A 22,293-nucleotide genomic window follows, 5' to 3' on the forward strand; every position below is an offset into this window, starting at 1 on the left:
AGGACCACCCACCTCCATCCAGGTCTAGTAAGGTGAGCATCCAAATTGCCTAGGCTCCCTTGATAGGTCTATATCCTTTCTTATCTCTTCAGAAACAGGCTAGAATGAACTCTAGTAACCCTTCATTATCATTTTCAGATCTGATTTATGGCACTAACTGGTCTAGCTACTTCAGAACATACAATACTCCATCAGAAGAATGCTACCTTCTGATATTTGCAACATATCCCATGGTTAAAGCACAAAATAGAGTTAATTTAAAATTAGATCTTTGGCATGGTCTGGTCATCCACCGTCCCTCAGAAACATAAAGGAATCATTGCTTTTCTGAGCTTGGGGAACCCGGATTAGAGGGATTCTGAAGGCCAAAAAAATGTCTCAAGTATGTCATCAAGCCTGATGATCCAAGTTTGATGCCTAGGACTACCTGATCAAAGAAGAAAACACTTCCTGGATATTATTCTCTGACTTCCTCATGTGTGCCCTGGCATGTGCATATAAACAAACAAACAAATATAAATTAATAATCATAAAATTAGAGGGATCTTGAATCCAGAAGGGTAGAGCTGGAGGAAAAGGACCAGTTTGCTGAGTAAATTGGAAAGATGAACAGTGTGGTAGCAAGTAGATGGATCATGAAGCAAATAAAACTCCAAGTTTAAATTAGTTCATTTCAAAGAACAGAATAGAACAAATAAATGTCAGGGGATTCTGGGTACCAAAAGAGAGAATGCCCAGTCAGCATAAACAGATGTAAGGAATACTGTGATACATGAAGATGCAGTGTTTGTATTTTTTTTCTTCTAAAGCTTAGAATTTCCTACCTGTCTTATATGTAAAACTGCAGCTCCACAAGGCTCAGGGCCCTGGGGTATCATGATGGCAACTCAGCCAATACTACCCAGTCTTTTGTGAGCTTTCTCACTGCCTGCATGCTGCAGACTCTGGCGCCAACTCATCTTCGGTATGATTTCTTTTGTTCTCCAGTTTGAACAGCATCAACTCCTCAGATGCAAAGCGAGCAGGTGTCAAGAGTTCTGGGTCAGAAGGAAGCGCCCCCATCAACAATTCTGTCATCCCTGTTGACTACAAGAGTTTTAAAGCCACTTGGACTGAGGTGGTGCACATCAATCGGGAGCGGTGGCGGGCCAAGGTGCCCAAAGGTAATATGCTCTTCAGGAAGAATCTTCTTCTAGAATTATCCAGACAAACTCCATATCCACTTGCAAACCAAGTGGCTACCTTTTGTGATTTTCAGGCCTTTCAAGTGAAGCACTTTGCTCCAGGGACTGGAGGTGCTGAATGCTGGGTACTACCATCTACCAATTCTCGCTCTGTCCAATGCATGGTAGAATGTGGCAGACCTCCAAGCATCTCCTCCCTGTGTCTTTGTGTAGCACAGCTAAACCGCTTTCCAATGTGGAATTCTACAGGCCTTGGATTGGCATTTTCTGGTCTCTGCTCCATTACCTTGTATTACATTTCATGTCAGCTGTCACAGTGGTAAAGCCTCTCAGTCCTCATTTGCCTAGGTAAAGCCCTGTCAACAGCTGCCTGCCTCTCGTGTTAGGGTATGAGGAACTTTAATTTCCTTCCAGGAACATTAAACATCCTGTCAAATTCAGGGTTTTCCTTATTGCTCCAACCCTGGAACTGACGTTGTTTGCTCATTGTTTTGAGGTGATAATAACTTGTAAGTACATTGAAATTTTCTGAAGCAAATCTCATCAAAGTTCAGACCGGAAAAGCTGTGACTCCTGCTATTACGCACAGAAAACTATGAAAATTCATGCTTCTTGGGGCTTAATTCATATGTTCATATTTGTTTGTATTACTGAGCATGACTGGCACCTATGACATGATCACAGTGTTTAGGTAAAGGGTCACATGCACACAGGAAGCATATGGATCTGTGATGCCAGATCTCAGGGAGGGTCACACATGTGAAATGGCTCTTGATGCTCAGTAACAGGGCTGACTGCAGCAGCCTTGCAGAGGTGAACCTTCAATGGCACTCAGTGTCTGTTGGCACCGATTGTATGCCATCTATGTTCTAGACTCCATGCCCAGGGCCAACGGCTGTTATGGAATTCCCTATACTCTGGGTTCATCGGAAGGGCACTTATGTTAGAGCAGTAGTTCTCAACCTGTGGGTCATGACCCTGTTGGGGGGGGGTCAAACATCCCTTGCACAGGGGTCACATATCAGATAGTCTGCATTAAATATTTGCATTATCATTAATAATAGTAACAAAGTTACAGTTATGAAGTAGCAACAAAAATAATTGTATGGTTGGGGGACACCACAACATGAGGAACTGTATTAAAGGCTCACAGCATTGCAAGGTTTAGAACCACTGTGTTAGGGTTTGATACAAAGGCTGAGTAAGAAGTCAGTCAAGACCTTGTACTTATTATCAACATCCCTGAGCCCCAAACCCTGTGAGCGGCCAAGGTTGTTGAGACTGTGTCCTCCAACAACACCTGAGCTGGCACTCTCCTGTGTCAGCACTGTGGAAGGAAGATAGAATGGCTGGTGTCTTGGGGTGTTCTCTATCACTGCAGCCAAATATTTGATACTCAGTAATTTACAAAAAATCGAGAGAATGATGTTGGCATCTGGCATCTGGTCTGCTTGCTTCATGGTGGAACACATCACGTGAAGAGACAGAGCCAGTGCGCAAACTTGAATCTCTATGCCTATAACCCAATTAAAGTCATTGTGGAGGTCTCACCTTTGAGGTGTGGTCAAGTCCTCATCATATCCCCACTTCCAATCCACATTTAAATCCAGGGGCTGATGTTTCAATGCAGGTAAGCCAGGGGACAACCAACTCTAAGTCCTAGCAGTAGGTTCTGTGGTCCCCACACTGGGTGGAGAGAAGCACCCTGCAGGGTTGTTTCAAGGGCCCAACACTGACTTGCCAGCAAAATACTGCAAAAAACCCGTGCAGGTAAGGCAAGAGGTTTAGATTTATGGTGTTCTTGGTGCATGACTGAAATACTCTCATTTGGGGACAGATGCTGCACCCTGAGCTACGGAGGGCGTCAACAGCTGCTGTATATTTTAATTGTTAGCACTCGGGGACCATTCAAATGCCTCAAGCATTTAAATCCTCCCTGTTGGCAGGCTACTACACCATCAAAAGAACACTCTCCCATGATCATTACACTTGGACATCCAATTTCTGACAAAACACAATTTAAAGCGGTCATTCAAAATCATTTGCTTGCAATTATCTTTGTTACTGAAATTACCTTCTGAACTAATGACCTGGGGAAACATTAGGTGGTGTCCTTTCAAAGGGATGGTAAACACCTTATCGTTTTAAAATGCCCTAGCTTTGCAGCTAGGGATACAGAAAGTATTTTTAAGAAGTGTGAACGGACTTGTCCCTAACTGTGCTTGGGTGGAGCCTTCAGGAAGACCTTCAGTAGATAGAATTTGAAGGATGCTGGAATGTACCTGAAGATATTAGAAATGGGTGCAGGAGGGGTGAAGGGGATAGCCCACAGGGTAACACACTTATAAATGAAGCCTGAACAGTGGTATGTATGTGTAATTCCAGTCATGGGGAAGAAGAGACATATTGGGGCCAATTGAGTCCTGGCCTTCAGCTGCTCTTCCCTGTCTAGAACCTTCTAATTGAAGTTACTGGAAACTGTGCCCAGAGGATCAGAGGATGGGATTTCTACCTGTTGGCCATTGACTGCAGGGTATTTAAGCCTCCATGGTGCTATTACAGAGGGGCTTTTGTACCAGCGATTAGAGATCTGTGTGTCAGTCTGTCTCTGCGTGTGTTTCCTCAACCTCCAACCCCTTGCCCAAAGCTTGCTAACTGGATTCTAGCGCATAGAGCGCAGACGGGGGCGCGGTGCGCAGCAGAGACAGGCTGCTCACTTGAATTCACTGCCCAGCCAGCATATCCCACATAAAAAAGCTGTAGGCCAGTGAAAGACCCTGTCTTGGGGGTAAAAAAAAAAAAAAAAGATGGCATAACACTTGAGGAAAACACACACACACACACACACACACACAAATGCATACATAAACACAAAAGAAAGAAAATGTGCACACCTGATGGTTGAGAAATCGGACGCTTAAAAAAGGAATCCCACACTAGCTCAGAACTAAGAAATAGACAGGCATTTATTAAGGGGTAAAACTTACAGATCGGGATTTTCAGCATGAACGATGGCTGAAGATGCGATCCAGAACAAAACAGAACCCAAGAAACCGGGCCCAGGGGCGCAGAGAAGGACCAGACGCGCTTCCGCATCGTGGTAAATAGTCTATAAGGCCATGCCCCTGTAGGTGGGTAGTTACTAGTTGTAAACCTTCGCGCAGCACACATCAAAGCAAAAAGAACAAGGCTCAGCCCCTAGGATATATGGAGATATATATATATATATATTTAGGTGCACGCAGTTTGGTTATGGAGGACATATTTAGTTATCAGGGAAATGAAGACTTGAATCCCGACTTGCACAGTTTTATTCTGGGACGTTCCTTGAGACACCATTCTGGACATGGTCCTGTACATTTCAGAGTTATCACAAACTGAACTATACTGAAGAACATATAGAAAGCATTGGGAACAGAACTGGCCCACGTGGTGCTTGGCAGGAAGGAGCTGCTATTTAAACACAGTGGAGAGGAAGCCTGACCGTGTGCAGCAGTGTCAACACAGCTCACACTTTCTGTCTCAGAGTTGCGTGTTCACCGACCGGCTGATGTGAAGGAGAAATCTGGTTTGCAGTTACGTTGGTAATGGTCAGTTTGAGTAAATGATCCCAGGCTGTTTTTGTTTTTTTTTTTTTGTTTTTTTTTTGTTTGTTTGTTTTTACCTCAAAGGACTCTAATTTTAAGAAAAGTTGCCTTCTATGGGCATTTGAACACATATTATTAGAAAATAAGATAAAGTTTAGGTTATGTTATTCAGGCTGAATTACAAAGTTCTGTAGAATCTATGCTAATTAGGAAAAATGTAATCTACACTTTGTGTAGTTTTCTGGGTCAAACATCATTTCCACCTTAAATTTAAGGGTATAATAATTAATATTTATAATCTATATTTATTAATTTCCACCCAGTATTTAATACTTTTTGCATGTTAATTTCATGCTAATGGAATAATGTGTGTAGTTCATAAATGCTGTACTATTTAAATATATGTGAAGAAGAGAATAAATTCTTTTTACCTTATCTAGATGTCAGTAATTCTGGCCGGTGCTTTGAACCAATCTAGTTTTGCTCAGCTGTGCATACAGATAGAAATCAGTTTTATAATGCAATGACACTTACATTCTATTTTTTCATACCTTGGACATTTATTTTTTTACTGATGCTGAGTAGTCTGATGTAATGTCTGGGATACAATCATTGAGATATTCCTCCATTACTAAGTGTTAGGGTTCCAAGTCATTGATGCATGTAATAAAGTTATCAACATGAAAGTTCAAAAGAATCTATGGGATTCTTCTGACAACAGAGACAAGAACTTTAAATTTTTTTTATGCTAAATTTCTTCCTGGCCTTTATTCTTTAAGAAAAAAATCAAATTTTCTCCTTCAGATGCAATAACAGTAAAACTGCCCATTTCTCTCTACTGCCATTTCCCATTAGGGCATCCACATTCTTATTGTTGAGTCATAACAATTTTTACATATTAAGACTAATATTTTAGTTGTCAAAGTGCCCTGCTGCTTCTACCCAGCCCTAATCTGTCATGTGCCATTTGCCTTGCTGAGTCTCTAGTTATACTACCTACATTTACTCCCTCAAAGACATCGTTTCTTTATTGGACAGTGAGTCTCAGTAAATGAGATAATGTGTCACGTATGATTCTCCACACTTGCTGAGACATTCATTTTTGCTTGCTTATCAGCACTCAGCTTTTGTTGAGTGTTTTGCCTGTGTATATATATTTGTACTGAGTGTGTGTGCCTGATGCCCTCAAAGATCATAAGAGAGAATCAGTTCCCTCAAACTGGAGTTAGAGGTGCTGGTAGGCTAACATGTGGTGCTCTGGGAGCCACAGAACCAGTGAGCCAGTGAGCCACTGAGCCAGTGAGCCACTGAGCCACTGAGCCAACTTTGCAGCCCAGCACATTATTTCTAAATGATTGCACAGTTTTTATCTTTAACATTTATTTCTATTTTAGCAAGAAGGTTTGCAATTTCATTATATACCATTGACACATTTTTCTCTGTTTTGGATTTTTGCTATTGATTGACATTTTCTATCAGCTAGTGTACATAGGAAGCTGTTAAAAGAACAGCTTCTGAGCTCTTAGGTGCCCTCAGTGCCCTCCTTGTTTCTGTGTGGAGCATAATTGAGAGATTTTATGTATATATGCTTATGTCAACCAGTTAGATTCCTGTCTCTTGTCTCATGTTCCTATTCCCATTTTGTCTCCCCACCCATCTCTCTGTTTTTACTGTTTAAGTCAGCAGCTCAGAGTTGATCAAGCACTAAGTAGCCCAGTGGCATTTTCATGAAGGAATCTATAAGGTCATTCCTTACAGAGGACATTGAATAAAGACGCAAGCGTATTTTCAAGACTGTATATGCAGTCAGTGTGAGCAGCCCCAAAGCTTGTGGGAAGAGCGTGATTTACAGATCCCAAGGACTGTCACACCAGAGCTCTTGAGCTGCTTTCCGTTGGTTATTTTCATATCACATCAACCCAAGATAGGATGAAAGAGGAGCAAAAGAAAACAGATCATAACGTTTATAGCCTACACATCAGGAAGCCTTGGGATGCCAAGGAATCTAAATCTAAGACCTGATAAATGACTTCCTTGTATCCATGCCATTACTGGAACATGAACATGCAATCTGTACAGACTGGCAATGTCTCACTGACCTGGTCTCGCTGTTGAGCGACGATATCTATTCCAATCAATTCACCCTAAGCATATAAAGGAATCTGATTGCAGTTGGAAAGCAATCAACCTTATGCAGATATGATTTTAGTGTTATATGTGTTTGCTGTTGTCTCTCTGTCATCACTAACAGCTCTTTGTATACTCTGTGGCTGATGACACACACACAAGCCAGAGAATAGAGCAATGGGTGAATAGGGCATTGTGGGGCCATCGTGAGAATTTATTAGAAGGTTTTTGCACAGAAGGGATTCATACTGTGGGATAGGCTCATATCTGATTTGATCGTGTTTTAAATAGAGCTCTCATTTGTTAACTTAAAATAACTTTTCCATGTCAGCTACACTTGAGCAAATACAGGTTTGCATCAGGAATGTTCCCTCCTCTTCTTCTCAGTTGTTATTCTACATCTCCCATGAAAAATTGGTCTGACTCAGTTGTCAAACGAGTTTTTCTTTCTAAGATAATATTGTATGATCTTCCATAGTAAAGTGCAATTTAACAGCTTCCAGCTTTATTTAAATGCTTTTCAACTTGGAGATCTTTTGAGTGTTGGAAGTTTGCCATGCACTCAGTAATGCAGTAATGAGTCTCTGAAGGTGACCATAGCTAATCTTCTCTGATAGTACATTCTAAATATAAATGGCTGCCTCTCCTTGGTTCTGTTTTCCTCTGTCTAATAAATACAGTCATCTTTTTAAAAATATAACAAAATTAAATAAAATATGATAAAACAAAAGCTATCACGTTGAGTTGGACAAGACAAACAAAAGAACCAACATCAGAGACCCACTTGTTCTTGCATTCAGGAGTCCCATAAAACACTAAACTGGAAGCCATAATACATACACAGAGAACCTGGGGCAGACCTTTGCAAGCCCTGTGCATGCAACCTCGGTCTCTGTGAATTCATATGTGCATTGATCATATCGATTTAGAGGGCTTTGTTTCCTTGGTGTCCTTCGTCCCCTCTGACTCTTATGTTCTTTCTGGCTCCGCTTCTGCTAGTTTCCCTGAGCCCTGAGTGGAGGGATATGATGGAGACATCCCATTTAAGGGCTGAATGTTCTAAGGTCTTTCACTCTCTGTGCATTGTCTGACTGTGGATTCTGTATTTATTCCAAAATACTCAAGAGAAAGTTGTCTATGAGTATAACAGGAAAAAACAGTCATCGTTTTACTTACATTTATTATAAGTTAAGGAAGGTAATGTTTGTACAGCATTGCTTTCAGAATAGGACCAGAGAGTCTGTATACTTGGGTGTTGTATCAGTCTAAGGTGCTAGGTTACACTGATAGTTCCTGTAAATCGTGTGCATAAGCAGCATCTCATGACTTTATCAAAACCTTCAGGAGCACATGATGTATGCTGTGCATTATGCCAAACAGTGATGAGTGTGATATTTGCCCTATCCTCAAAACGCCTAGGGATATAAGGAAGCCTGAATGAATGTTCTAGAGACACCCCCACCATCCCTGTGCTTGGCATGTCTACCCAACATCTTTTTAAGTGCATTCTACATTTTTATTTACATTTTTGTGGAAGTCAGAAGTCATACAGTGCTAGGTATGGATATGATTGTTATTTGTAAAGAAATATTTTATATGCTTTCACTGTCATTTGTAAATGCATCTTGTTGAGGGGAAGAATATTATGATACACTGAAAGGCTAATAGACTTGACATCGGAGCGTCTCAATACTTTCTGTGTGCCAAAATTGCCCAGGAAACATTTGAGATATCCTATCCTAATCCCTGTCCTTGTAGAATCTGATTATATTTGCTTGAGATGAGCCCAGGTCTTGGATTTGGATGAGAGAATGGGTGAGTTATCAGATGGATGGATTGCTGGATCAATGAAATGATGAATAAAAACGCCATGCCGTGTTAAAGAAGACCCCTGGAATAAACAAGTAGAAGGGACTAGAAAGTAAGAATAAAGTTAGGCATCATGAACAGGCACAAAAATGCGTGTCATAGAGCTGTGTGAACCCACCAAACTGGGCCAGAACGGGACTTGGAGTGTTTTAGCAGCTAACACAAAGGAAAACATAAGACACACCATCTCTCTGGGGCTCATTGGATTAAAGCAATCATATTGAATGAAAACAGTTCAAAGACTAACACTAGACCAAGGGGAAGACAGAGGCCCCTAGTAATGAGGTGAGGAGTTTTTCACTCATCTGTAGAAAAAAAATGCAATAATGCTTTTCCTAGAGGGGGTTGATAATGTCAGGAGTATCTTTAGAGTGAGCTCTGTGGGGCAAACCCCTAAAACTTACAAGGGGTTTGGCTGTTTTAGGGGCCTTTCTTATGTGCTGTTCTCTAGAGTGCAGACCTGCTATGCCCTCCAGCCTCCATGATCTGATCTGTACCTTTCCTAGGTCAATTGAGCACTTTATCTATGACTAACTCCTTGCCAAATCTCCTTCAGGGACCAGTTCAACATCGATGAACACAAGGAGCATGTTCCTCGTATGGCCTCCATGTTGTTTAGTTTCTCTGATGAATGCTACAGTTTCTACAGATGATTTTCTAGTTGGCTTCTCATCACTTAGTCAAATTCTATCTTCTCAAGAAAAGCTTTTCCATACCTCTGTTTAAAAGCCACCTCTTACCCTGTGCTGACTCTGTTCCATCCTGTCCTGTCTCTCTGTATCCAGTTTTTCCAATAAGCCTTCAACATTCAAACTTAGCCATTTGTTTACTCAATTATAAGGTTCTCCATGGTTCTGTCATGCTTGATGTCATATCCCCAGTTTTTAAAATTGTTCTTGACAATATAGCTGCTCAGCAAGTACCAGCTGCATGAATGAGTCAATCTTTTCATAAATATTTGATATAAGTATGCACTTACACTGTATTTTCATTAAGCACATAGTCAGTCAATTGTGTTAGAAATAATGTGGATAATCAGTCAAAGGGATGGCCCAGAGCAGATTCCTGACCAAACTGAAGGCTCCCCCTCATACTGAGGACAGTTGGATACCTTGGGATTGGGGACTTGCTTTTAGTTTTATGAGGTTTAGCTTTCCTCTTCCTAGTTTTAAATTCACAAACTCTGGCTTGATTTTGTAGTCTTCTAATGATGATTATTTCCCCTGAATTTTTGTTCCATACTCAGTTGTTAATGTTTAGGTTCTATATTCTAAGCAAACCTCATAAAATACCACATATATGTATATACATAGTGTATACATACATATATAATGTAAAATACCATATATATAAAATACCATACATACATAAAAAATACCATGTACATTTATATACACGCATATAAAAATACCATATATATATATATGTGTGTGTGTGTGTGTGTGTGACATATATGTGTCTTACTGTGGTTGGGGGAAGTGTGATCATGTCTCTTACCCATAAAGTGTGATCATTTTCATACCCATAAAATAGGGTTACAAACTAACTTTCAGGATGATCAGAAACAACCTTTGAAGACCGCTGAGCATAGTATCTTGCATGAGGGCACATTCGCTAGAGGTTATTAGCAGTAAGAACAGCTTGCCATCACGGTTGTTGCCATTGTTATGTTCTCCAGGCCCCCTCCCAACTCACTGCTTTCAGATGTGATCTGTCTTATTGATATGCTAAATACACATGCCAGTCTGACTTGAGTTAATCAAGAATATATCCAACACTCTCAATAGACCACTTAGGTCATTTTACTGTACTAGTTTCCCATGAACATTGTTGTTGATTATGTTTCCAAAAAGGTCATTGTCCTAATGGTAGGCCTCTCCTTGTCTTTCCTCATTGCTGTGGATGCAGAAGAGAAAGCCAAGAAAGAAGCCGAAGAGAAGGATCGCCTGGCTGCTGAGGAAAAGCAAAAGGAAATGGAAGCCCAAAGCCAAACTGAACAAGGCAAAGCTGAGAAGAAGACATCAGGAGAAATGAAAGGTCAAGTCAGTGGAGCCCGTACAAACAAGGCGAAGAACCCCAAAGGCGACAAGGCAGGAGAAAAACAGCAGAATGGTGAGAAGGGACTGCCTGGGAAAGGCTCTTTGGGGGTGACAATGATGTGGCAAGCAGAATCTGGTGACACCCTCCCTTTGCTGGCAGCTCCCATGGCTCCATGTTCCTCCATGGATACAATCAGGACCCCATCCTATAGCCACCAGCTTAGCTCCACCTCTCTGGCCTTTCCTGATTCCCTGGAGACTCTCACAAGGGATGCAAATTCCTAAGAACAAGCCTGGCCTGGATTGCTAACTTCCAAAATGAGTAGAGAAAAGTCAACCTTCCAAATAAATACCCCATCCCTTTAACCAGGCCAGGCTCCCAGTCTGCAGGAGACCTGTTCCCAAAGTGTGTGTCTGGACCTTCAAATGGCTAAAGCACACACAGTAGGTGACCAGTCAGCCTGGTTTGGCTGTAGTTGAAAATCTTCCCTACAGATTTTCAATTCTAAAATCCAAATGGTCCAGGCGAACTGAGGGCAATGAGCCACTGATTCAGGCAATTGATGGGTTCTTGTATTTAATGCAATAAACATTTATTGACAACTTTCTGTCAAACTCTGTTAGTCTGAGGGGTGTAGGAATGGAAAGGGTAGAGGAGACCTGTGATGCTGTGGGGAAATAAACACCCTCACACCCTCACATATAATCCTAAAGGAATGTGTACGTGATGCAGAGATGAGGGATGGTAGAGCAGCAGATAAACTTCTCAAGACTCCCACACAAAGGAAGAGATTGCAGTGGGTAGCTGAGGTAGAGAGAAGAGTAAAGAGTCTGGGGTGTCTTCAGAAGGGGATGGTTTCTGATTTTCAGTGTTTTAGCCTGAGTCAGGTTGGGGAGAGGCTTTCAGTTGGAGAGATGGAGAGATTAAGGTGTATGTCCTGACAGGGAACCAGCTCTGCTGTTACAGATGGGCAGGGAGATCTGTTCCTGAAGCTTGCAAATGCCAGGCTCTGACCGGATAACAGGGCACCTTTGCAAACAGATCTGTGTTCAAGTCACAGTCTTGTTGCTCCTCTTTTCTCGAGATCTTAGTTAAAATATATAACCTTCCCCTTCTGTGTAAAGCACATATAAAACCTGTTCAGAGCCCCAGCCTCTCGTGAGTGTTCAGTAATAATCAGGGTAGACAAACCAATGAGAGACTCTGCCTCAAAACACAAGGTTGATGGTGCATGAAGGATACACAAGGCTAAGTTCTGGCCTCCACAGGTGTGTGTGTGTTCACACATGTGCATCCATGTTCATGCATGCACATACACATTCACACAGGAATGCATATAGATTCTAACGTAGATATAGTTCCATGTTACAGATGGGAAAATTAAAACTCTGACATTAAAAGACTTAAGCACTCATCAAATAAAATCCTTGGGTTTGGGGAATCCCCATTCTCTGTTCTATAGCCAACTCTTGCTTACTGTCTGCCAAGCCCAGCACTGTTAGGAAGAGGTGGGGATCAGAGGAAGGTCAAACCCTGATACTGTGCAGAAGACAGGGGATGGTACATGCTTTCTGTAATGGGCCAGATGCTAAATCCCTTTGACCTCACAGCCCATGTACTTTGTGTCGCAGCTACTCAACATCATCCTCAGCTAAGGACAGTTCTTAAGTGCGGTTGTAGCCAAGTAGGATTTTTTTGTGGACAATGGAATTTGAATACAACCTAATATTCATGTCATATGCTCATTTCTAATCAGCTATAGGTATAAAAGTTAGTCTTACTGTGTGCATCACACAAAGCCAGGCAGTGGAGTCATGAGGCCTAGTTTCCAGCCCTTGGTGTAGTTGTTGAAAGGATTCTACATATTCTATAGAATATATCACAGCCAAAAATAGCCTCAAGTTATCCTACTGTTACCATTTCTTCCTAGCAAAGGAAAAGACCTTTAAGATGCAAACAGCACTGGAGAGCCTGAAATCTAAAGTGCGAGTGCACAGGAAGGCTGCAGACACAGTGGGGAAGAGCTGGGCCTCTGGAACTGGATCCATTCATGCGTCCTGTTATTTCTTCCCTGGAAGTATTGATACTTGCCTGGGGCCAACTCCCTGTAAATCAGCTCAAGCACAGTCACTTTATAGGAGCATCATTGGTCCTTATTCAAAACCATTTTCTGACAGGTAGCTTCAGACAGATGGATAGTCGCTGTCAGGTAGATGATGCAGATGTAAGGCTAGGGTAGACAGTGAGGCCAGAGTTATGGTTGAAACATGTGCTAGTGGTGGTCCCCTGGGGCAGCTTTTGCTCTTCTGGCTACAGTGCTGCCTAGGGATGTCTCCATGTAGAAAGCATCCTCCAACACTAGGTGAGCTGGTAGCTCACTGATGTGCCGAAGGAGTCTGTGATGCGTTCTCCACTGTGGATCCTTCACACTGGGGTTGTTGTAAGACGCCAATGCAGTGATTATGTGCAAAGCACTTGACACACTGCAGCACACACTGCAAAAGAATGAAATTCTTTACTCGTACTTATCCTGCCACCTCAGCTCGCTGCAAACCTTACTGCGGGGATCTTATCGATGCTGTGATTATGTAGAATTTGAGTAAAAAGATATTCCTGGCTGTATGAGGGTGAGAAAAAAAGGTGCCATTAGTAAAACTAGTAACAAAAGTATCAAAGACTTGGGAATGAGGCTGGAACAAGGCACCCCTCCATTCTCATCAATGTTACTCCATTTTTAAAGCAGATCCCCGAGGGTGGCTATTCTCAACAAGGGGTAACTCCTTGATCCGTAGCAGGCCACATGGGCAATATTTGTAAGCTGTCTGTCTCGGCCACATACATTCAACTATGTTGTTGCAAAATGAAACCACGACAGACAATAGGTAGATATGGGTAAGTCACCTGCTGAGCGTCAGTAACATGTCGTTGACCGTAATGGGTGGCCTACCAGATTGGACCATAGCTTGCTGACCTGTAGTTTTGGCAAATACAGGTATGTTTAAATTTGCTTTTTGGCACTTGATTCACACAATGGTAAAGTTATTTGGTAGAGAAGAGAGTGTGACTTGTTCAGACGATTGCCTGAAGGTCATGTGCATTTTCCTTTGGTTATCAACACTTTGTCTATTCTAGCCCAGCCTTGTTTTCACACACTTCTACGGCAGCTGTAGATACCCACTTCCTCGGTTGTCCTTAGGATCCCTTTGTTCTCTCTCTCTCATCAATGAGTTATGTACATTCTTTACATATGTTTGCTCACCTTTGTGAGAATAGTATTTTTAACTTTGAAAAACGATAGTTTGAAAAGCCCATTAATTCAAATAACACAGGCAGCTCTATCTTAGGATAGGGACTATTGCCTTGGAGCAGTACACATGTGTTACATTTAGCACTTAAATGGCTCGAGTGCATCTGCCCACCATCCTGTATGCACAGTAGACATTATTATTCCCATTCTGCAGATAAGAAACTAAAACATAACTATTAGTTAACATAGAGAACTATCTATTAACTAGTATAGCTTACATGAATTCCAGATTTTCCCCTACTTCACAGCCGAACAACAGAACTGAGTTGTCTTTCTCAGAAAAATAGCTTTGACGTAAGTACAACCTTGTTGGAGCAGATATTCTAGTTTTCATTTCTGACTGTCACCCGATTTTCAGAACCTATCACATGGCTACAGATGATACTGATACCAGGGTATGTGCTCCCTCACGCCTCTGTGCTGTCTCACCCTGACAGGTTGGAAGCTTTTCTACCTCCTCAGCTGCACACACTCACTTTGTCATGCTTATTGTTTGCAGGTGACTTGAAAGACGGGAAAATTAAGGCCGACAAGAAGGATCACTCCAGCACCGGAAATGATTCAAAGAAAACAGATGGTAAGAGTGTCATTCTCGTCACGGTTTCCATAGAGTGTGCGATGGCAGCAAATGTGTTGGGGAGCAGGGCTGTTAATGTGTCCTCACATTCTACCCTGAATGAGGCCTCATTGCGGTAAAGAGCACTAGCCTCTCTCGGCAGCCAGTCGCAAACGCCCGCTGTGTCTTCCTCTCCAGTGTACTGTCTCATCACAAATGTTTTCTGTATGCCTCCTCTTCCTTCCTGATGTTCTCTGTAGCAGACTTCATAAAAAAAAAAAAAAACCTAATTCTAGACTTGCTGACCGCAATCCAGTAGACAAACACGCATTGCTCATCTATGAGCTTGCAGCCACCGATGGCACAACATAAATAGGCTATGTTTAATGTTTTCAGTTTTTACATTTCTTTTCTTGAATAAGTTATTACTTTTGCTAAAAAAGAAACATGAGAATCTGTTCAGTGTCAGTCTGGGAATCAAAATGTACTTTCTTAGACTCCAGTTTTCACGAGCAAGAACAAGTACTGAAGACAGTGAGAATGCAGGATCGAAGGGAATGATCCTACAGAGTCCCAAGGGTCAGCAGTACAATGTTCATCATGAATGAGCTTGCAGTGTAGAGAAACTTCATGAATGAATGGGCCTACAGTACAAAGCATTTAATTAATGAGCCTGCAGTGTCGTGAATAGGTCTGTTATGGGATGGATTTCATGGGTACAGCTTTAACTTTAAACCAACAACTTTGTTGTTGTCATCTTAAAGCTGGGAGTGGCAATTGCATTACCCTCTCCACCTGGGCCTTGTAGATGGTGCCATCTACCCTCATCTGTCATACAAATTTCATTGTTTCACCTGTAACCCTGCCTCCTTCCTCATCACCTCTTCATGCATGGGCATGATATTCAGATAAAGCAGACTTTTAAGAAGTGGTGTTTGTGAAGGGCGCCATATTCTTTGCATTTTATCTCCCTGATGATATCCTGTTCAATAAGATGTATGTTAAATAGTTTGGATAGAGTATCTTTGAAGAACAAATGCTGGGTAATCAAATTGAGGAATAACAAGAAATTTGAGGGTGACAATTTTAATACCTATTAAAAGGTTTTAGGAATGGATTTGCCCAAACCACATTGTATACTCACCTGAAGTTCTCAAAAAATAAGTAAAAATATATTTTGAAAAAAAGAAATAAAAAGAAGTTCAAGGTCATCCTTGGGTTCAGAACCATCCTGAGATACATGAAACAAAGTTTCAAAAAAATTAAATGGAAGCTGAAACAATAGCTAAGCAGTTAAGACCATTTCTTGCTCTTGAAGAACACCAGGCTTTGATTTCCAGCACCCACATATTGGTTCACATCCATATGCAATTCTAGATCCAGGGAGAAGGCATCTTATGTCTTCTGGCATCTCCAGGTACTTCATAGATGTGTCACGTACACATCTTTGCAGGCAAAACAACCATACACATAAAATAATAAAAATAAAAATAAGATTGAGGGAAGGTATCAACCACTATTGCTATAGCCATAATGGCACCTGTCTTTACTTTCATATGTAAAACTTTGTATTTAAACTGCTTATTTTTAAAAGCAATCAGAAAACTCACTCCAGGTGTCTTATCATATAATACCTAGGGAACTCACACCGGTAATTTCTCACCAGCTTGCTCGTGCAACCAAAAACTGCTTGCCTACTGAGTGAGCCCTCCTTGAATAATTGTGACTAAGAAGTGAATTGTGCAGAACTGAAATGCAATACAAAATGGTGATTTCTTAGTTATACTCCCAATGAGAAACATTGTTCAAATACCAGAGGCTCTTTGTCAAATATCATCAAACCAAGTCAATGCAACCCAGCCCAGAAGTTTCTCTGTTGAGGAACAGTATTGCCTTAAAGTCAGAACTCAGAAACCTGTCCCATCATGCATTTAACAACTGACCATGCTCCACTATTTGAGTTCCTACAGCATGAAAGCCTAGAATCAATCAAGCCCCTAATTTTTAATATGGAAACTTGAACATCATAGGGTAGCATCGTCATCATCATAATCATCATCATCATTGCCATCTTCATTGCTGAGGAGCAAACCCAGGGCCTGTGCATGCTAGCCAAGGGTTTTAACAATGAGCTGCCTCCCAATCTTCATTTTGTGGCTTTTTTAAAGAACTGGCATGATTCCTTTACATGTGCATTGTAAGATAAATTTGATCATCTTCATAAAGCTTTGTTCTAACTGTGCCCTTAAACTAAATTGTTCCCAAGTTTTAAAAGAGAATTAAATTGATTGGTGCAGTGATTAAATAAGTTCTAGGTTCTCAGGAACAAATAAGCAGAAAAGGTGATTGTTTTGTGAACGTGATTCTTGATCCTGTTCATGAACTGTTACAATGAGCTGGCTGCAGTAAACAGTGACAAGCCCTGCCCTCTGTCCCTGTCATTTACCTATGACACCAACCTGCAACTGACTCAAAAGGAACCCAGTATGCCTCGTGCTTATGAGCTTGTAGGAGGCTGAGGGTTTCACATCCTTCATTGTTGCATTGGAATCAGCAAGACTTAGAGCTTTGGAGACTTGATGCTATTTTCATTCAAAATCCTTACCAAGACTAAAGCCAGTTCTTGGGAGGATGAATTAGATAAGAATTTTATAATTTTGACTTATCCTTTCCGTTTGGTCATTACCCTCTACTTGGAGAATTAATTGAAAGGAATATATAAATCAGTACTTAGGCTGACTAAAAATATGGAAGTAATATTAGAAATATTTTTTAGTGGCTCTTATTGTATTTGATAGCCAGGGGGAGTTGATGGAGCTTCTCAGTGACTTTCTTCCATCCTTACTTTTGAGACTCACTGGAGGCTGTGAGACGGAGTATCCTGGTCTTTAGAATGCACCTGCTAGGAAGAGTGAGACTGGGCCCTATTATGTGGCTAGTGTCCTGGCAACAAGATTATCCTGCAGCATCCTTTTGGTCTCCTATACAGACAGATGTGTTGCCATCTTCTTCTAGTCATTCTTGTTTTCTTGGTTCTTAATCTTGGAAACTTTGCTGTCTTTAAGCAGATGTTCTCTATTGTTTTGATTCTCCTGAGAGGTCTTCTTCACTGTATTGGCACAAACTCTGTACTTTATAAGTGTGCCTTCAAATCGTTATAATTGGTCTTAATAATAAGAACCCAGATTCAGATATCAGAGTAAATGCTGAAAGATCAGAGACACAAAAGAGCAAGCCACAGCCACCTCTTACCTCATCAACTTCTCAGTCAGAAAAGGCCAGGCTCCCATCTCTGCCCAGCCTTATCACTTCCTCTCTCTCTGCTCAGTCATCACTTCCTCTTTCCTCCTCCCAAGTGCTGGTATTAAAGTGTGTACCACCACAGCCTGACCTCTATGGTTAACTAGTGGTTAACTCTGCATTCTGATCTCCAGGCAAGCTTTTTTCTTTGTTGTTACTTTTTTCTTTTTTATTAGAACACAAACAGAATATCACCACATTTCCCTTTTTGTCAAAGATATAACAAGGTTATAACTAATATAAGAAAAACTATACACAATAAGTACAATAACTATATATGATATATACAGGAGATAAATATATTAACAATATCTAGTCCATAAACATTTGACAAGTTCAGAGAAAATACTCCATTATCTATCCTATTTTGGCAAGTCCAAAGTGTTGTACCTAATTCACTTTCTATTCCGACTTGCATTACCAACCCAGAATTATCTTTTTATGTTTCTCACCCTCATCCACTTTGCATTTCTTCAGTGAATTTCTTTTCTGAATCTTGTAACAAGAACCAACTATAACTATAAAGTCTTCAACTCCATCATAGACCTGAGAAGGAAATAATATTACCTGAGTAAGCAGGGAGTGCAAGCACGCAACTTCCAAAACTGTGAGACATGATAGAAACATCTGGCACCTGGACAGTCACCCGCAGTTCCTCTGCAATGTTGGAGCATTCATCTTCAGATTTTAGGCCTAACATATCTGGTAGACTTTTCTGTGAAGCAGGATATTCTGAAAGACGTTCCTAACTTGTCTTGGCAAAGTTCAACACTCACTTTCTTTTGTGTTATGCTTGTCCAGTTTAGACAGCATACTGTCAACAGTTGAGGCAAGGCTATTATCTTGCCTAGTGGCTTACTTTTACAACAAAAAAAGAGTAAACTCCATATGGAGTTTCATCTATGCTCATTGTCTTTTCTGAAGTAAATTGGTGCTTCCAGGAGTAGACATGCCTTGTCATAAAAAAGAACCTATGTTATTAACATATCTTAAATGTCCTTTTCTGTAGATCTCTGAAGTGTTTGAAGACCTCCTACATGTCTACCTAAATATATATCTCTGTTTGACTTTGAAAACATACCTAACAAGATTACAAGTTTGATTGTAATAAGTGACTAACTATGCATTTCTTTACTATCCTAAATAGTTTGTAATAATAACTTTTAAGGGACTAGAAATTTACATTAAATTGTTAGATGACCTTTATAGGTACAATAACTTGAACGACAGTAGAAATATATGCACAGTATGTTCTAACAAAAACAACCTTAAATTTGTATCAATATACAAATTCCAAATCAATGTAAAATATTTAAAATTAAGTAGTTGCTATTTTTGGTTTAAAAATAGATTTAATAATCTACCTTCTTATCCTACTATTTCTATAGCATATATATAGTATAACAAAAATAGCAGGCCAAAATGACAAAAGTCAGGGAACTCTTGCGGTTTCCCGACCTTTTCTCCCATAACCAAGTTGGCATTGCTGTAGCTGGGATCTGGAGTCCTTTCTAATTAGTTTAAAATTAGCTATTACTAACTTCATTGTTCAGCTTATTTTCAGTACTCTGCACTATTGCAATTCCACAAAGATAAACATTCTGAGGTTATTTTCCACAAATACCTAAGCTCATCTATATATATAATCTCATCTATCTATCTATCTATCTATCTATCTATCTATCTATCTATCTATCTATCTATCTATCATCTATCACACACATAAATATGATATAATATAATAATATAATATATATATGTTACAGGAGGGAAGTATGTGCATTCTCCTCAGAGGATAACACTATTTCTTGCTTTGGGAAAGTATCTTGCTGTAGATTTCTATGCATTGAAAGAAAAAGTAAACTTATTTCTCAGATAAATGAATTGCCCTTAGCATAAAAGAATCCAGCATCCTTGTGGGTTGTTTTCCATGAGTGCAAAGCAACCAAACATCTGGAGTGCTCTGGGTCCCAATTAAGATAACTCATTATGACAGCACATGTTCTGACTAATGTCCTATTCCCTTAGCCATTTGTCCATGGAAGCTCCTTTGGCCTAATTAAACAAACTGGCAGTAACTGAACACTGCACTTTAGCATGAAGAAGCATAAGAATGGTTGTTCTTGAAAGCATTATGCAATCTTCTTTTCTCACGTACTTTATCTAATGTCTAAACAACTCCCATGTCCCTGCCAGTGAATGGAGGGGAGAGCTGCTATGTTATTTCAGGTGCTTCACTACTGAGATTCTACTCGACTGTGTTGCCTAAACATTTTTATTTGTATGCATCTCTGTTGTTTTCTAATTAAGTTTTGAATCTATTCTGTACACTGACCAAACAGTAAGAGTTTCTGTGAGTTCAGTTATGCAGAAATCTGTTTTTGTTGTTTTGAGGCTGGCTTTTGGAAAGCCTGTGGACCAATATGGATGTGAGTGAGAAGGGGGCAGATGGAGACTTGCGAAATCTCTGCTTATTTTAGTGATGGCCTTCCCTCTTGGGATAAGGGAAACACAGGGCCTGTGCTTACTCATGGCCCTAGCACTGATGAGTCATGGTGAATCAGAGCCATCAATTCTCTTGGAACTAACACCCACCGCAGATCAATGCATTGTGAATATAATTTTAGACTAAAACAACGGTAGATTCTGCAGCAGAACGTGGTGTGTGGCACCCATTGATTTTCCCTTGTAGACTTTGTGCCTTGCAAGTTTATAACCATGATGAATATACAATATATATATATGTGTGTGTGTGTGTGTGTGTGTCGTATATGAAAGATCAATGGGTTTAAAAATTAAATTGTGTTATAAGAAGAAAAATATCTGGAACCCATTCATGTTTTTGGTACAGTTACTTAGAACCCAGCCTCTTATCAAGTATCTGTGTAGTTAAAATATCAAACAAACGCCTATTGCATGTTCTTTGTTGAAGACAAAATTCAGCATTTTTAAGCAACTTTACCCTGCAATTATTGATATATAAACTTTCATTGTTTCACTTTTTTCTTCTTGCCATTTCATTACACTCTTGATATATTATTATATTTCTTAAGGAGCCTGGCTTGACAGAGAAAATCAAAAATATATTTGTTTTATATTTTTAATTAAAATATAATTATTTCAACTCCTTTCCCTTCTTCCCTCTAGCCCCCTGATAGGTCACTTCCCTTCAACTCCTCCCATGTTCCGTCCCACTCTCAAATTAATAGTCTCTTTTACTTTGATTATTATTATTACATATGTAAGTGTGTATATACATAGGTACAAATGTATAAATTCAACCTGCTAGGTCCATTTCTGTTGTTTGTATGTATATGGTTTCATGGCCAATAATGTTGTATTAGACGGAGAACTTATTCTTGAGAGATACCAGTTCTTCTCTCTGAAGTTATTAGTTGCCTGAAGTTTGGTCTAAGAGTGGAGGCCACATGAGCTTCTCCCCTCTCTGTGGTGGCACAGCTATGAATACTATAATTTTTCAGATCTTGTTGATGTAGCTAATTCTAAAAGAGGCAATCATGCTGCAGATTCCCTGGAATTCTGACACTTACAGTCTTTTATTACCTTTTCTGTGATGCTCCCTGAGCCAGAGATGCAGGAACTGTGCTGCAGATTTGTCTATTGGGGCTAGGCACCCTACTAACCATTGATCGTTGCATTGTTACAGTTGTGGTTTTCCATGGAGAGTCTGTATTTTCTGTAAAGAGAAGTTTCTTTGATGAGTGGTGATAGCTACACTTACCTTAGGTATAAACATAGGATTTAGAATTTAGTCTAGGAATTATGCTGTTATATCAAGTGGCAAGTTGTGCATTCTGTTCTATGATCCATGATATCATTACCTATGGGTAGCTGGTTAGACATCTAAGAATAGGCATGATTTTCCTCATGTTAAGTGCGCCTCCAATCCACTTAAACCAATGTTGGTTATCATCAGTATGTGAGTGTCACTATTGTACCTTGCCATAATGGTCGTTGTTGTGGTTCATAGGTGTCACAAGCTGAGGAGGACTGTTTAATGCTTCCATTCCTTGGCAGTTTCGTAGTACTTTCTGGTACTGTGGAGGCTAGACTGGAGGAAATAGGCTTTCAGGTCCGATCCAGCCTGGAATAATCCAAGTCCTGTGTCCTAAGTGTGTGCTGTATCCAGCAATAGGAACTTATAGTCAACTTTTGAGAGATATCCAAGAGCAACAGCAATAACCTTTATTTGGAGAGTCATCTGGACGATCCTGGCCAGCCACATGAGAGGAGGTTCTTGTGGCTGGTACTGAGATTTTGGATAGTTTGTGTTTTTACAAGGCGCATTGTTTGCCCAAGTGT

At 40.4% G+C, this 22,293-nt stretch overlaps 1 protein-coding gene across 1 annotated transcript in view; it reads left to right on the forward strand.

The window, feature by feature from the left end:
* Positions 1–22,293, forward strand: part of Pde1c (phosphodiesterase 1C) — a 280,202-nt gene that overhangs the window by 209,054 nt on the left and 48,855 nt on the right. The window contains exons 14-16 of the mRNA XM_026786001.1: positions 988–1,163; positions 10,676–10,879; positions 14,614–14,691. Coding sequence (XP_026641802.1) covers positions 988–1,163; positions 10,676–10,879; positions 14,614–14,691 — 458 coding nt within the window. The remainder of the gene's footprint in view (positions 1–987; positions 1,164–10,675; positions 10,880–14,613; positions 14,692–22,293) is intronic.

This window comes from Microtus ochrogaster, linkage group LG3 (genome assembly GCF_000317375.1).
Source record: "Microtus ochrogaster isolate Prairie Vole_2 linkage group LG3, MicOch1.0, whole genome shotgun sequence".
In the NCBI taxonomy this organism is placed as follows: domain Eukaryota; kingdom Metazoa; phylum Chordata; class Mammalia; order Rodentia; family Cricetidae; genus Microtus; species Microtus ochrogaster.